At 43.1% G+C, this 17,857-nt stretch overlaps 1 protein-coding gene across 25 annotated transcripts in view; it reads left to right on the top strand.

Moving 5' to 3' along the window:
* Window positions 1-17,857, top strand: part of LOC146866844 (scavenger receptor cysteine-rich domain-containing protein DMBT1-like) — a 605,183-nt gene that overhangs the window by 234,452 nt on the left and 352,874 nt on the right. For all 25 annotated transcript variants that reach the window (XM_085602150.1, XM_085602105.1, XM_085602159.1 and 22 more), the window contains exon 7: window positions 15,542-15,859. In XM_085602150.1, coding sequence (XP_085458276.1) covers window positions 15,542-15,859 — 318 coding nt within the window. The remainder of the gene's footprint in view (window positions 1-15,541; window positions 15,860-17,857) is intronic.

The raw sequence follows: 17,857 nt of genomic DNA, 5'->3' as shown, positions 1-17,857 counted from the left end.
AACAAATAGTTAATACAAACAGGATGGAATATGTCACGACACATTATGAGGTCATAATGTGAAATGGAAGAAGATAATGAGAACAAACAGACCATTATACCATGACAAAAAACATTCTAGAATTCTGTAAGTAAAACAACATACTGAAAAGCTAAACCCTATTCCAATATATAAGAAGAAGAGCTATTTAGAGATTCATGAGATCAAACAAACCATTATACCATGGCAAAAGGTATATTAAACTTCTAAAGTTAAAACAGCACACTGAGGATTTAATCCCTATTCAAATATATTCCAGACAAAAAACTATTTAAAGCGAGTGCTGGAAATGTCCATCTTTTCTGGGCATTGTGCATTGAGGAAACTCTTCAGCTTTGTTGGGTCCTCATAAGTTGTGGTGTTATTGTTGAGAGTGACTTTAAACAAGCAAGGATGAAGCAATCCGAAACGAGCTCCAATTGAACGCAACGCTGGACGCATATTGAGGAATTCTTTGCGTCTATCTGCTGTGGATTTGGCGTAGTCTTGCGAGAAGAACAGTTGATGACCTGAAAATGAAATATGCTTCAGGAGCCTAACTGCGGAAAGCACTTTGAGGAGGTCCTTATACTCAAGGAAATATAATATAACTCCTCTTGGTCTTTTCATGCTTGAGGGTGTTGAATGCAGTGGGCCCAGTCTATGAGCACGTTGTATATTGAGAGTAGTGCCCTCCGGTAGATTTAGTACTGCCGGTAGAAATTTTTGAAAGAAGGAGATGGGATCCGATCCCTCCGTGCCTTCCGATAATCCATAAATGCGAAGGTTGTTGCGTCTGTTTCTATTTTCAAGGCTTTCAACCTGTTTTTGCAAGGATGTAATCTGGGAATGAAAGATGTCTACTTTGTTGTAACATGCACTGAGAGTTACAACATTATGTTCAACCTTGGTGACTCTTTCTTCCAATTTTTCCCAGCCATCGGTTAAGATTTGTATTTTAGAATTTGTCTCTTCAACAAATGGCTGCAGAGCTCGAATTTCCTCCAGAAGGAGATCCATGGAGAAAGACGAAGAAGGCTTGGGTGGAGAGGGTGGATTTTGTTTAAGGCGTTTAGTTGTTATTTTAGTAAGAGAAGAGGAGCTATTAGTCGTATTCGAAGAAGCAGCTGTTTTGGGCGTCGATGTTTGGGAGTCCTCCATTTTAATGAAGTTCACACGTGACTTTGAATGGACAATAAATCTACGATGTGAAGATATTTGCGATGAAGATACTTTTTTTAACCTACCCATGCAATGGGGAGAGTTAAAACCTATAGAGACAAGATAATGTAAAACTGCAAGGTATAACTTACGTGCGTAATTCCACCTAATAATAGTGGGCAAGGCACACTGTAACAGAATTTGTGTGCATTTGGCGCATGACAGAATATCAAAATATACATTTACCAATAAGCATGAAGTGAAATATAAAAGTGATATCTGTATGCTTAAATGGAATAGAATAAATGTATGAAATGTAAGTCACCACAATACATTACAAGATTGTGTCTATGCCCAAGCAAACCATTACCACATGCTTAGCTTAATACCATATCCAATAAAGCCACTTTAAATAAAGAATCTCGTGGTACACTCATATAACATTGTAGGTTCTGAGAGAAACACAGCTAAGAAATGCAGATATTTGCACATACACATATTAGCAACACAGGAACAAGGTTGCTGAAATGCCCATCTAAAGCCTGTTAATACAAGTGCAAGGGAGTAATGTCCAAATTCACTTTTCAATATGACTTCTAGTGTGAAACATCCATAATCAGTAAACCGGGGTCAGTAAATGAATAAAACATTGCTCCTTTCTGAAGAAATTCAGAGTGTGATGGAAATAATCTCCTCAGTGTGCAGCCTGCTTTGAAGCCACATTTCTCATTCAATTAGTCAGGAAGCCATGTGTTTCACAGAAAGGGCATTGCAAGGCAAAGTGAGGCAATAAATCACTGCAGAATTTAACTTTAGAGTTCTTCTCATGTTAGTTCAATTTGTTAACCTCCAGAAATCTATGCTGCCAGTGAAAATACAAACTGAAAGGAAACCGGGCTCTCCCAGCGCGCGAGCGGCAGTTAAGCAGCTGTCATCACAGATACCTCAAGGTCAAAGCTTGCCAGAAAGAAGACGAAAATACTTCCATTTAGAGGCTCTTACATTCCGACCATAAATTATGCAGTTTTGCAGACCTTCAAGACTCCGGTAAAGCCAGAAAATCCCTCAGAAAGCCCCGTCACCTCAAGCGAGTCACAGGAATGCCGCCATCTTCCTCGGGCTCAAGCCACGCCCCCCAAGTGCAGTTACAGTCTTATTGCCCACAGAGCAAGTTAAAACAGAGGGATTGTCATACAGATTGGACCACCCTAGGCTCGCAGGTTACCTGCCACATACGCAAGCCATGGAATCAGGGAGGATTTTTCCAATTTTAAACAGTCCTGCAGAATTATTATGCTAAAACTAAGTTCTTCCTTTAACCAAATCGAGTTCCAAAGCTTAAGAGGGCCAAGGAATAGCTGGTCAATAAGAAAGTCTAAACCTAATTCCTCATTGACAATTTCAGAGGGTATACTTTGTGAGACCCCTAAAAGACCTTTTAAAAATGTGTTTTCACCTACTTGGAGAGGGGCAACCTGTCCATAACCGCATAATCCACTACTGTAGCTCACCAAGGGGATGCACTTGGCCCTGTAAATTTCCAGGACCAATTGGATGTGAGTGCGTCCGAGCCTCTTTAATGCTGAATGTCACTCTGTTAAAAGACAAAACATTCTTGGATATGAGTGAGTGCCACTTTAACTCCGAGTCTAGTAAAAACCCTGAATACTTGAAGTTTTCTACCTGACTGATGTGTTGGCCTTCAACTACATATTTCATCATTTTAGTATTGGGGGGCCAAATTTCATAACGTGGGACTTGGAGAAATTTGTCGACAAATTAAGGCTGCTCATAAAATGTATTAAAAAACATAAGGAGTTTTTGTAAGCTTTTAGCTGTACGGGCAATTAAAACAGTTTCATCCGCGTAGGGTGTATAAGACGACCTCCTGCTTAAGGAACATCAACACCTGGTACTGTCATGGCTTGCTCTATGTGATTGTTATGAAAAAGAAATAAGAAAGGGGTTAAAATACAACCTTGTCGCACCCGCGCCACATTTTAAAGTGCTTAGTACACTCCCCATTGGGGCCAAACCTGACACTGGCTGAAAGATCAGTGTGCAAATCATGCAAAAATATTATTAAAAGTGGGACTACATCCATCTGTTCCATCAGGCACCAGAGCTTGGAGTGGTTAACTCTGTCAAAGGCAGAGAGCTAAGGTCCATGAAGGCCAGATGGACTGCCCCCTTTGTAACCTTAGGGTATTTACATGTTAGTGAGTAAAGGTTAAAAGTTTGCTCTATAGTCCCCCTACCGGGACAAAACCCATATTGCAGGTCAGTTAAAAAGCATCTGTCCTCGGCCCAAACAGCTAGGCGGTTTAATAAAATCCGGCCAATGATTTTCACCTCTGAGTCCTTGAGGGAGATGGACCTGAAACATGCTGGGTCTGATCTATTGCCTTTTTTAAAAACTGGGACTATTATCGAGTTGGACCAGATTAAAGGGAGAGTGCCGGCGGCTGCGGCATTTAAATGTGATGTCAATAACGGGGTACACAGGTCAATACAGTTTTTAAAAAGGTCCCCTGGAACTCCATCAGGGCCTAGAGCCTTAGTAGATGGTAATTGGGAGATAGCGGCTCTGACCTCAGATAGGTTGAAAATAATATGGTTGTGTGTCTGGTGGTCTATTAATGGGACCGGCTCTTCATCTTGGTTATAAATAGCCGCAAAATGGTTGACCCAGGCCTGGGGAGGAATGGTACAGGCCTGATTGGCGATATTGTTGTTGCTAAAAAGAGGAGAATTAACAATGGTTCAAAAGGCAGAGCTATTGTGTTGCCTCCTAGCAATTAGTAACTTTTCCTATGTCTCTTCTTTAAGTTGAGTCTTACGTTCCTTGCAAACCGTTCTAAAAGCGGCCCTGGCCTTCCTGATCTCAGCTTGGTTGTGTGGCTTCGCCTGCAGAAGGTTCCAAATATCCTTGTGGGCTTTGGAGCACCGGTTATCAAACCATTTGTCTGTGTGTGTTTCCCCAGATGTGACTGTTTTACAAAGCGCGGATTTAATAAACAAACAGATATTAAAAAATTATAACAAAATGCTCTGTGGTGAGTCATATTCCGACAAACATATATGAAATTCTGTTTGACACGAGGAGGATAAAATCCCCTGGGACGATAGTCGCCTACCTCACCCTTCGACCCTAATCGGTCGGGATCAGGAGCTCCTTAAACAAAGGTAATGAACCTGGTGATTTATTATCCCAATGAAATAATGCTGTTACTGGGTTATGATCACTCAGGTGATGACTTAAAACCTTACAATCCAACAGTGCAGAAAAAAAGCAACTTGAAACAAAAATATAAATAGAAAATAGTACAATGTCTTCCCCCCCTTAAATGTAGGTGTTCTCTAATTATGGGGATCCTGAATGCTATCCATTAAGTTTGTTACGTTGAAAACAAGGCTATTTGCAGCGTCGCCTAGGCGGGAATGTGTAAAATGCACCTGAGGTTCAAATGAGCCTTCAATGACAGAATCCCTGGTCATTGTGCATGATTGACTGGGGTGCAAGTTGAAATTTCCAGCAACCATAATTAGAGTAAAAGGTGGTTCCGTTAGGTAAAAATCATCAATAAGTGCTTTCAAACTGGCAATTGCCTCTGACTCATCTGTGGATGTGACGGGATTGTAAAAATTAATAAGAAGCAGTCTACGCTTGTTGGGGAATGTTAAATGGGTACCCAGGGAGGTCATGGAGTTGGACTTTAAAACCTCTACTGTACACTTGTGCTCCAGTCTTACTAAGGTTATGAGACCACCCTTAGCCCGTCCACTAGAGGAGCAGGTTGCTAGGACAAAATGCGAGGAGAAACCATCAAGATGTAGACAACCCTCGGTATCCCACGTTTCCTGTCGACAGATAAGGTCATAGTTCTTTATCATACACAGCCACCCTACATCTTTGAGCTTACTCTGTACCCTGGCGATGTTCCAACTGAGGACTGCAATGGAGTCTTGTTTCCTAGTAACAGGTTCCTGGGTCACAGTAGCAGGAATCTGAGTGCCAGTAGGAAGCGAAGGGTCCAGTCAGCCGGGGTCTTCCAGCTCACTCAAAGGACCAGCCTCTTTCTCTCACTGGAACGACTGGGTCTTGTGTTGTGATCTGCTGATTAGCCACCAACTCTATTTCTGTGCTGGAGATCTCATCAGTTAGTGCCCCCATCACCTAGTTCAGGAAGGACAGTATGGAAGAGCTGGCTCTGGGCCTGGATCTTTTGTCACCCCCAAGCGTGGTTTTAGCCTTTCTTTTCCCCATACTAAGGAGTGCCCACAGTTTACAAATAAAGCTGGCAAAATGTGAAGGGTAAGTATGGAGGATCCGCTTTGTAAAGGAATTCACAAACTAGGAGGTCACAAAGTCACAAATAGACCTGAGGGATGCCAAGGACGCTCTCACTCACCGACTTCCAAAATGCTCCTCAGTCAGGACTCCAAAGATAAGGGGGTGTACCCACCCCAGCCTCTCCCGTGCAATGATGGGTTTTCTCCCAGGCATGCCCCGATCACACGTCCCACGCCTCTTCAAAATGTATCTGGTGCTCCAGCACCAAACACAGCGTGACTCGTCCTAATAGTGGTAGCAGCAGCGTTGGAGGCTACCGCGCTGCGGGTCACCTCTTCAAAATGTATCCAGCGCTTCGGCGCCAAACACAGCGTGACTCCTCCCAATAGTGGCAGCAGCAGCGTTGGAGGCTCCCTATATATAATGGTTGCTCACAAAGAATTACAAATTTATGTGGAAACATTGGATAATTCCTAAAAGTGATATAGTGTTAGGTTCGGAGTTACCTGTCCATCCAGCCATCACATAAGGAAAAGGAAAATCATTAAGAGATTAGCTCAAGCACAGTTATCATGGAGATATTCTCAATCAAGGAACCTGGTTACGATCTGTGTAAGGTTTCCACAAATGTGGAAAGTGCAAAGCCTGCTGACATATTTCCCACGCTTATGTTTACTACACATCTAATGGACGTACAAGACAGAATAGGCAATTTGTTTAACTGTGCCTCAGACTTCCATATATGTCCTGGCCTACCCGTGTTCATTAACGTATGTGGGAAGTACAATTTCTCCACTAAGGAAGCAGGTTTTGTAGCATAAAAGGGCAATCAGGAACCTTGATTTTTCTTAACCATTAATGAGGCATTTAGCAGATAAACATCAGAGCCATGTTTCCAAAGTAAACTTCTTTGTGATTGATAAGGTGAAAAGACACATCAGAGGGGGGAATAGGACCAGACAACTGAGACAGTTGGAGTCCAGATATATCATGGATCTACCAACTAAATTTCCCCTATGGCTCAACAAAGATGAAGAAATGGAGGATAGAAGCAGGTAAAAATGTTATTCAGACTACTTCTCTGATTGCACACCTAGGACACAGTCTTTAAATAAGATCTGTCAGTAGGATTTAGGTAGGATTCCAGAGGTATTATCTTAAATTTAAGAAATTGAAATATACTATTTTATCTTGGGGTGAAAGAGTAATATGGATACCAAGAATCAGTTTGACTAATGATGCACTTTATGTATCTCCTTCTGCACTGTTTATAGCACTTTCTATTGGTGTTAGGTATTATCTTAAACTGTTGATGTGAGGAACCTCCGGCACTTGCCCACATTTGTGGCATTTAAGGTACATCAATGATATGATGTGACCTGGCTTGTCTATGTGTGTGGAAAGATAGGACTAACTCACTTGGGGCATGCATAGTAATCACATGGTAAGAAATTTAAAATTTGGAACTTGTGCAGTAGTCAGTGATATTATATCTACGGCATTCACTCAGAATCCTTGAAATTGATCTAGTGGTATAGAAGGGCATATGCCTGGTGATAGTTGTGATCCCAAATAATTTTGTATTGAATTCTGAACACTGTAACTAATTAATATTTAACCTAGGGATTGGAGCATTGGAATAATGTAATATTGAAATTTTTTTATAATTTTAATATCTTCCTGACTTATATTTGTAAGAAAACTAAGATCACGCAGTATGAATGGACACTGACAGGTTAAAATATGGACTGCCTCCGAACCTTCAGTAAAGCCCATAGATTACTCCCATAAAACAGAGTGAATTATCTGCGCCATGGGAATTTTATTTTCGTCCAGTTATAAATACATAAATTGTGTTAAATTAATTATGGTTATGCATCTTTAGCATATTTGCACTTGGATTAAGCACATTGTCGCTTTATAATGGTTATAGAAATGAAACATGAAATGCATCCAGTATGTTTACCCTAAATGTAAATGTAATATTAGTATTTTTTCCAAGTTCATGCTAACCATTTGGGAATATTTTCACAGTTGGTTTGGCATGAAATCACCTTGACATAGACTTGTTTTTAAGCCAAACGCGTCAAAGCAGCGAAAGGCAGTGCAGTAAATAAAACGATTGTACATGCTTTGGCAGGGCCCGTTGTTTGTCTGGTCTTTGAATGGAGTTGAGGAGAATATGTCTATATATATATATATATATATATATATATATATATATATATATATATATATATATATATATATATATATATATATATATATATATATATATACATATATATTATCTACTGGCGGTCGCCAGTAGATAGTTATAGTTAGGACCGAGTTCCCATAGGAAATCTGAAAATTCTATTTTGAATAACTTTGGCGCCGGTTGACGAATCCCCGCGAAATTTTAAAAACTAAAGGGGTGCTCCACTCCGCTCCTACCCTGAAAGTCTCAGGGTGATTCATCAAGCGGGGGCTGAGAAAAGACAGGGGGTCCCAAAATGCGTTTTCCCCATGCATTTGCCCATTGGACCTTTAGTCGAAGGTACAGCCCGAACAGCTGAACAGAATTACTTGAAATTTGGCAAAGAGGTAGTCCTCAGGTCAGGCATGTGCCTTTTGCATATATGGTGTCAATCTGTTCAGTAGTTCTTGAGAAAATTGCAGTTAAAAGTACATAAATATCTATATGCGCGCACCGTGCGTGCACCGTGCGCGCACGGTGCGCGCACCAAATGTCCGCGAGCGTAATTCTGATTGGTGGTTAGATGTCAGTCAACATTCCAATCGGCCGAAATCAGGAAGTGTCGGACGCCATTTTGTGTGTGAGAGTGAAAAAGAAAGGTGGAGAATGTGAAAAGGGGGCAGGGTAGAGAGTTCCTGACACCCTAGCCTTTGTCAGGGGGTCCTTGAAGGACCCCGAAGGGTGAAAAAAACATTTTATTTTTTTTCAAAAAATCGCGGGGTGCGCGCACGGTGCGCGCACGGTGAAAAACCATTAAAAAAAAACATTTTAAACTGTTTATAAGTTTATAGAAGATATTAACTATGCTGTATAACTGCCACACTCAGACCCAATAAAGAGTCAGCATGAGAGGATGTCGTTTCTGTGGGCTCTTCTTCTTTCACATTGTTACTAACAGGATTCTCCGTTCCTGTCTTCAGAGCCTGCCCTGCAGAGTCGGCGGCCCCGGTAAAATGGAGAAATTTGTGTCTTTTCAATGGAGGGGCATGACTCGCTTTGTGGCCACACCAACGATTGGACTTCCGTGATAATTGGGTGTTGGCCGAGAGAAAGGGAGAAGAAGGAGGTGTTCCCTCTTTCTGACAGACTACGATTTTCCATCTCAAGCAAGTAATTTTGTGTGTGGCAGCAAACAGCATTGTGCTTTTATTTTTCACCCGAGTGCATCGTGAAATACAAAGGACTTTTCCTGTTATTTGAATATTGATGCATTTTGGGTAATGTGGTCTTATTGATGGCCACTGACCACTGGGACTTCATTGAACTCACCTGTGAACAAGGCGCATGCGCGCCGAAACGCGTAAGGTCAAGAGTTATAACTGCCACACTCAGACCCAATAAAGAGTCAGCATGAGAGGATGTCGTTTCTGTGGGCTCTTCTTCTTTCACATTGTTACTAACAGGATTCTCCGTTCCTGTCTTCAGAGCCTGCCCTGCAGAGTCGGCGGCCCCGGTAAAATGGAGAAATTTGTGTCGTCTCATATATATATATATATATATATATATATATTAAAGCTCCAAATCACCCTATCTGCCGAACTCTGGACGGGTGCCTCTGTTTCCATGAAAATGTGCAGGGTGAAGTCACGGAAAAAATGAAGGCTCAGGCATGGAGCACTCACGGGACACATTTAAATTAGCAGTTTTAATGAGCAAATGCATTTCGGCGCGATGCCTTCTTTAGTGCTCAGCTACATTTGCACCACAATTTCCATTAGTTTAAATTGCGTGATTTAAGCATTTTCATTGGAGAATACAACTTTAAACAGCAACAAAGGACTGTCTCCAATCAGTGTCCAAATGCACAAAATAATCGGCTGCCATCTAAGCGTGCAATTCACACATCGTTTTTTCATTTACATGATGTCTTAAAAACATAAGTATTTACTTTCACTTACACACTGGCAATCCGTGCAGTCCCTTGTAAAATAACGGTATGAATTACTCCAAAGAAGGTGCAAGTTTGATGGTCTTAAAGCCGCTTGCTTTGTGTTTTTTTGTTTCCATGTCCAAATCCTGTAGCAATTCTAGCTCAGTTGTTGTCTCTTCTTGGAATTCATTGGCTAGATCATACAAAGTTTTTAAATGTGGAATTTCTGCTATGGTGAGCTCCTCATTTGTATTTTTATCATGTTCCGTATCTTTTTCTTGTGTTGACTTATTTTCATTATTGGCCGATGTTTTGGCTGCATGTATTTTTGTAAGTTTTAGTTTCTGCATAGATATCAATTTTCGTATCAGTGTAATTAAAATGTTTTTCTGTACTGAATGAGAGGCCTTTATTTAATACCTTATGTTCCATAGGTGTTAAATTGTGATCAGAGAGATTGATGATCAAGTTTTCCTCCATTAGTTTTTCTTGGTTCTGTTTCTCAGGGGATATTGCCTTTTTGTGCCTGGATCTTCGTGTTTTCCTTGTACTTCTGAAGACTTTGAACTGTTTCTTCCATATCCTCTGCCTCTGCCTCGACCGTGTCCTTGGTTCTGATTTTGTGACAGGTTCTGGTCCAGGTTCACGAGGCGCATTTCCTCTAAAATAGAAATAGTATTTGGTGCATTTTTACGGGCAGTCGACTCTGCTTCATTGCCACTTACATCTGATTCACTTTCTCTTTCACATGTTGGTTTCAAACTTTTGGTTGCATAGCTCGTCTTAAGTGCATCAAAACGCTTTGCAAATGTTAGGATTTGACCTTGTTTATAATATGTTTCATCTCTAATGTATTTTCTTTGCTTGCGCTGTTGGATTTCGTCCTCGTACTTTTCAAGGCGGTCATCCATTTCCTTACGTAACTTCAATGTTTCTTCTTTATCACAGAGACCAATTTTGGCCTCAAGATCTTTTATGGCTGAAGGAATGTCCACTAAATCCATTTCTGCATATTTAATAAGAATCCGCATAATGTTTTTGCTGCATTCCATGTTATTTGCTCCCCATTCTTCTAGCATGTCAGTGCGTGTGTCAGGGTGTGTTGGCATAGTAAATATTCTGAGTCCACGTGGGACTCTATCTACTTCCAGATATTTTTGGAGTGCCAGAATCTCCCAACTTTTGCTTATTTCTTTTTTACATTGTTTTTCCACCTGAAAAATTAGCTGTTTCAATGTGGGATTTAATTCCTCTAAGGGCATGTTTTTAGTTTGCCCTGACGTTGTTGTTTGACTGCCGGCTTGGAGCATTGTGGCTATTTTTTGGGCACGTTTGGCTTTGTGTTGTTCCATTGCATCTGCTGAATAGCGCTGTATTAGTGACCCCTCTCCTATTAGCAGAGATGTGGTAAAGCGTTTCTATTCCGTTTATAGTTAGTGTCTCACTTTTCACCTCAAAGTATTTGCTTTAATCTTCATTCATCAGTGTTCGTGCTAATTGTTTGAGAGTTGTTTAATTCTTTCAGATGGTGACAACGTCGAGCTTTTCCCTCAAGAGTCAAGTGGTTTTCATGCGAGTTTCAACTTTCTTTGCATTTAACGACGTTTTATTTTCGGCTGTTCGAATAAAGCATCGGTACTTTGACTCGCATTGTTGGGTGTAATTTGTTTGTGCCGTACTCTAATAGTTTTAGTTTGCACTCGACAGTGTTGTGTGTCACGTTTTGTTTTGGCTGTTTAGGTGACACATCGGTAATTCGACTGGCGTTATTGCTGTGACATGTGTTGTTTATACCGTAACTCCCGTTGCACAATGTAAGTAATTTGCATCTGATTTTTCCTTAATATAACAACAGTGTTTGTTTGTATGTTATTCTGAATTTACACCGCTTGGTTATACTGTTCGTTTGTTTCAGTTTTCAAACAACCGATATTAACGAGGAACAGATAGCGTTAGGCTTCTCACTTATGTTTGAAGTTTAGTTGACGTCGATTGTAATTTAGCCTTGATACTTGGATATTGTCTGTTGCTTTGGACGAAGAAAACCATATCCCACAGGGTTATTACACAACGTTTCTTCAACAATACTCCCCCATTAAACGGTATTCGGAAGCGACACTAAGCTGATAGATTATTCAGCGGTGCCAGTTTCTGCTTTTAGCCGCTTTACAAGTCGCTTCGAGATAGAGAATTAGTGCACGTATTTTAATGCCCGAGGGCAAATCTACTCACATTTGGGGAGCCTCCTGTACAGCCGGGGCTCTCTACTCCGTCCTTCAGCGCTCTACCCTCGTGAGTCTTGTGATTTCACGGCGTTCTCTCAACCGGACGCTTCCAGCATATATTCAATTTTCAACAATGTGGTCCCAGCTAGAGCGCGCAGCAGCGGGTGCAGGCGTTGGGCCGAACCAGTGGCCACAATTTGTTTGTTTTTTAACGCAAAGGATGCCGCACTCTGGAGTATTGTACTCTATCTTTTAATTTGAATACAGAGCTAGTCTGTCTCACCAACGCGTTTCGGCCAACCCGGCCTTTTTCACGGTAGGGGGCACTACTTTCATCTCTGTATATATATCATTTCCTGTGAACCCAACTCCCATAGATATATATATATATATGTATGCTCCAAGGTTGCCCAACCCGTTTAAGCAGCACTCCAACAGCAACATGCTTTCAAGCCTTTATTAGGTATGGATGGCATGCCGATTTCCGATTCCTTTAACAGCTTTCCGTCATTCAGCCTGACGCTTTTTGAAGTCTTTAATCTTCTTCCTCTGAGGCTGACAGATAAGGAGGTGCAAGCCGGTCACATTTCCCCTCATTTAAATAATCCAATTATCACTCCCCCAGATGGGCTGCTCGATTGAGACAGTGCAAGGAACTGTGGGAATTGTAGTACCGTCACTGCCGGATATTCTAAAAGCCACACATTGGTCTCAGTTGTCGGGATTCATCCTAAATCCTTGTTGCTGTTCCCACATCAGTGCTCAGTAAATACCGAGCCCTGTGGCCCCCATGGTTCTTCGGGTGGTGCACGCTCTGCGGCAGGACGGCCGCCTGTAAATGTATGCTCCAAGGTAGCCCAACCCGTTTAAGCAGCACTCCAACAGCAACATGCTTTCAAGCCTTTATTAAGTATTGATGGCATGCAGATTTACGATTCCTTTAACAGCTTTCTGTCATTCAGCCTGACACGTTTTTAATCGTCTTCCTCAGAGGCTGATGGGTAAGTAGGTGCCACACGGTCACATTTCCCCTCATTTAAAAAATCCAATTATCACGCCCCCAGATGCAATTCCCACAGTACCTTGCACTGTCTCAATCGAGCAGCCCATCTGGGGGCGTGATAATTGTATTATTTAAATGAGGTGAATTGTGACCGGCACTGAAGTGGGAACAGCAACAAGGATTTAGGATGGATACCGACAACTGAGGCCAATGTGTGGCTTTTAGAATATCCGGCAGTGACATTTGTGCATCCATTCAGGAAGAAAGAAAGCCGGTACTACAATTCCTACAGTACCTTGCAATGTCTGAATCGAGCAGCCAATCTGGGGGTGTGATCATTGGATTATTTAAATGAGGGGATTATTTTGCACTTGAAGGGAGGGGGGCCGCGCGGCCCCCCTCCTGGAGCCCTCGATGGCCCTGGGGACCACCACCCCCCAGGGCCGGCTCCTGCAGTGTCCCGGGGTGCCCACCCCTGGGACACTGCTGTTTGCTATGACAGGGCGGGAGCCGTGCGGCACACGCCCTGTCATAGCAAACTCTGGTTTGGATTTTGTAAGCGAGAGCAGGTTTCCTGCTCTCACTTACAAAATCCAAACCACATTGCTTTTCCACACGGGGAGCTGCATGTCAGCAGCTCCCCATGTGGAAAAGCAATGCCGGCTCTCCCAGGAGGCGGGGGAGCCGGCGGGACCGTGGGGGAATTGGGGACCCCCCCAAGGTCCCTAAAGGAGAGGCCAGGCCCCGGGGGATTGGGTCATGAGTGGCCTAGGAGGGGGGCTATGCGGCCCCCCTGTGCCAATTATAAAAAATTAAATTTAAAAAAAGAGGTCCTGCCCTGGGGGATGGGGTCCCTGGGGCTAATAGAGGCCTCAGGAGGGGGGCAGCACAGCACCCCTCCTATATTTAAAAAAAAAAAGGAGATGGGGTCCCCGGAGCCGAAATTAGACTTGGGAGGGGAGCCACGCTGGCCCCTTCCCATTTACATTTTTTTTTTTTTTAAAGGGGTCAGGCCCTGGGGGATGGGGTCCCCAGGGCCCAAATAAAGCAAAAAGAAGGGGGGCCACACAGCCTACAAAAATAAAAAAAGACCGGCATCATGCTGGAGGCTCCGCCCCCTCACAGCAACACTCTGCAAACGCGCCCTGTGGCGCGTTTTAAGTTGGGGAATTAATTCCACTTCAATACTGGGGGTCCCTGGGGGCCAACTAGCCCACCAGGTACCTCCAGTATGCGCCGCAGGGCTGCGTTGCAGAGAGGTCTTCCAAGGCCACGCCCCTTTTTACACCTCTCTGCAACGCAGCTCTGTGACACTTACTGGAGGTACCTGGTGGGCTAGTTGGACCCCAGGGACCCTCAGGACTCAAGGGGATTTAATCCCCCAAATTTACAACGCACCAGGGGGCGCGTTTGCACAGTGGTGCTGGAAGGGGGCGTGGCCTGATTTGACAAGTGTGCAAACGCGCCCTTGGCCCGTTTTAAGTTGGAGGATTAAGTCTCCTTCAATCCCAAGGGTCCTTGGGGGCCAACTAGCCCACCAGGTACCTCCAGTAAGCGCCAGGGAGCTGCATTGCAGAGTGGTGGTCCAAGGCCACACCCCCTTTTTACACCACTCTGCAACGCAGCTCTGTGGCACTTACTGGAGGTAGCTGGTGGGCTAGTTGGCCCTCAGGGACCCTCAGGATTCAAGGAGATGTAATCACCCAACTAAAAACGTGCCACAGAGCGTGTTTGCACAATTGTCACATCAGGCCCCCCTCTCCCTGCACCACAGTGCAAACTCACCCTGTGGCACATTTTAAGTTGGGGAATTAAGTACCCCTTCAATCCTAAAGGTCCCTGGGGGCCAAATAGTCCACCAGGTACCTCTTGTAAATGCCACAGGGGTGCGTTGCAGAGAGGTGCACCGAGGCCACACCCCTTTTTACACCCCTCTGCAAACGCACCTTCTGGTACGCTGCTGGTGGGGCGATGAGTTCCTCTTGTGTCCTGGGGACCTTAAGACACAAGTGGACTTCATTCTCTGAGCAGCAGTGTGCCAGAAGTCACGTTTGCAGCGTGGTGTAAAAAGGGGCGTGGCCTCAGAACACCTCTCTGAAATGCAGGTCTGTGGCGCTTATTAAATGTACCTGGTGGACTACTTGGCCACCAGGGACCTTCAGGATTCAAGGGGACTTAATAGGGATGTCATAGTTAGAAATTAGCATTTAAAAAACTTTTGAAATTCACTGAAAAAACCATCAGTGATGTCATTTGAGATGTCATCAATGATGTCACTGACCATGTCATGAATGATGTAATACGTGACATCATCAGCAGTGCACTGCGGGGGCGTGAGTTATAGTTAGTTGAACTAACTATAACGGTGGAATTTCTATTGTTTTGTACGTGTGAAATGTCCAGCTAACTATAACGTCCCTGAAACCTATGGTTTTTCAGTGAATTTCTAAGGTTTTTTAAATGCTAATTTCTAACTATAACGTACCTGAAACCTATGGTTTTTTCAGTGAATATATATACAGATATATACACACACACACACATATATTTAAGAAATAATAATTATAGCATTCATGGCTATGACGCAGTGTGAAATATCAAACGTTACTTGCCAAAGTTCTAGCATCTCCATTAACTGAATTTGCTTTTTAATGGTGTAAGGCTTTAATTTAATGATAATCTGTTTCATTTTGCAGTTACTGATACTCTATGTTCTTTCATTTTCTAACAGCATATTATTCACAACTTCGGCTCGTGGGTGGAAGAAATAGATGCGAGGGACGGGTTGAGATTTATTACAACTACGATTGGGGGACGGTGTGTCATGACTACTGGGACTACAATGATGCACAGGTGGTGTGCAGAGAGCTGGGATGCGGCTGGGCATTGTCTTCCCCAACACATGCCTACTTTGGACAGGGCATTGGGAGCATTCTCATGGATGATGTACAATGTAGCGGCTATGAAGACTATCTGTGGCGCTGCAGTCACAGAGGGTGGTACAACCACAACTGTGGCCACTGGCAGGATGCCAGCGTCATCTGCTCAGGTAATTCAGAGGGTTGTGTATATTTATGCATGCTAAAATATGATCTGGGGTGCAAAGCAATGGAGTGTGAGTGGTGTTTAACACATGTACATGAAAACTGCAGATGGGAAAGGTCAGTGATGATGATATGTGATGAATTCAGAAGAGGCGTCTTTGTTGGAGGTATGTGCTGGCTGGCCATGGAAATATGTTACACTAAAGGTTCAACACATTTCAACACGCAAAAGCAAGGAAGCAAATGTCTCTTTACTTAAGGTAAACTAAAGGGATGATCAGCACTCCAACCTGGGGATGTTTAAAGGGGCCAACCCATGCCTGATGTAACAATACATCTCACTACCCAAGCAGGTATCACCAAACAAAGCAACTTTTGAGAAGGCCTGTTGTTGGTGATTGTTAGAGATGCAGAACAGGGTAAAGATAAATGTTTTAGTGGATGGCACGTTTAGTGGCATTTTGTTGAGGACTTTTGCTAACATTTCTTATTTGCCAGGGAAATCAAAGACAGTTATTGACCGAAGCAAGTGTGATGCATGATACAGAATGTAAGAGTACTGAGCCTCCCTATTGCACTGCTTTTGGAGGTTGGTTGTTTAGTGTTGGTATTTGGAATTTAATTTCTTTAGAAGCATCGATCAGCTTGTAGCCCTGATGACTGGGTATGCTAACTTATTTTGAGTATGCCTTTACCTCCTTAACCATTTTATTATTTATTATTTTATTTAATATTCATGCAGAGAAGAACACAACATGGCTGTAAGACCGGGGCATGCTAGAACACTGAAATTTACAGCCAATAGAATAAAAAAACAGGCGTACTTTGAGTCCACATACCAATCACAGGCTTGTATAGTGTTTTGTCATGCCGGCTTCAGCCACTATAAAATGTCATCCAAAATGTAGCAACTCCTCGGCAGGTCCATGCCAGGTAAATTCTGCCCCCCCCAAGCACCAAATTGTTTACAACCAGTATGTTCTGTATGATGTGTAATATCCATGCCCAGGTCCACTGACCATTGCACCTGCACCCTGGGATCTGCTCACTCAACCTGCTCCATTACTGCAGTGTACAAGCTGGTAGTGAGCTTATTTGGGTTGGGGTAAATTGGAAGATGGACAGCACAGGCCAGTCCAATGGTTCCTTTAGGAATGTGGCATAGAGTCAGCGGCTTCATGAGAGAACTCACTATATGTGATAATATCTATTAGGGTGTTTGCTGTTTCTCATAAATATTCCTGATATGTTTTATATTTGTGCTCTATGAATATATCCCCCAAAATGTGGGTCACCAGTGCACAGGTTAGTCTGTCTGGAGCAGGCAGTAATGTGTAATGGGCACGAGGGGCAAGTAGGGCACAGGGATATCAGACATAGAAGCAAATTTAGACAGCATCTACGCAGTGCATCTCACAGTATGTATTTCACATATAGGTCTGGTAAACTGAGTATATGGGGCAGTCTGTATTGGGAGCGCATGTATCTGCTCCTTCTCAAGAGTGCTATGTGGTGCGTGCCAGCTGTTATGTATCTAATGGTTCAAGAACAGTACCTGTGCCACCAGGCAGTACACTTCACATTAAAATGAGGCACTGCAAAACTACCCCTTTCATTCGGGTTATGCACGTTGGCAATGAAACTCCTGAAGGACACAGACCAGACCTTTGTTTATCTCTGTATTGTCCCTAATGGCCTTCTGGATTTCCTCCTTGAATGCTACATCCAGGAGGTTCTTGGGATATATGTCTGGCGCCATCTACTTGGCATTTCCAGCTGAAGCACCACGGGGGAGTGGTTCAATAGCGTCCTGGTCATGAATGATCTCTCTCATCCAGCGTTACACGTCTTTGGAACCCACCCAGAAATAAATCCTTAAGGAGGAGTCATGCTCTGATGAATGAAATGTGTATTCTCTTGCTGTTGTTTTTTTGATCTCCTGAGGTCCACCAAGTCAAAGTGCTGTATAGCATCCAAGAACACATCCTGAGCGCACGTTTGTC

This window comes from Triturus cristatus, chromosome 1_2 (genome assembly GCF_964204655.1).
Source record: "Triturus cristatus chromosome 1_2, aTriCri1.1, whole genome shotgun sequence".
Lineage (NCBI taxonomy): Eukaryota > Metazoa > Chordata > Amphibia > Caudata > Salamandridae > Triturus > Triturus cristatus.
This window is presented reverse-complemented; position numbering and strand designations above follow the sequence as displayed.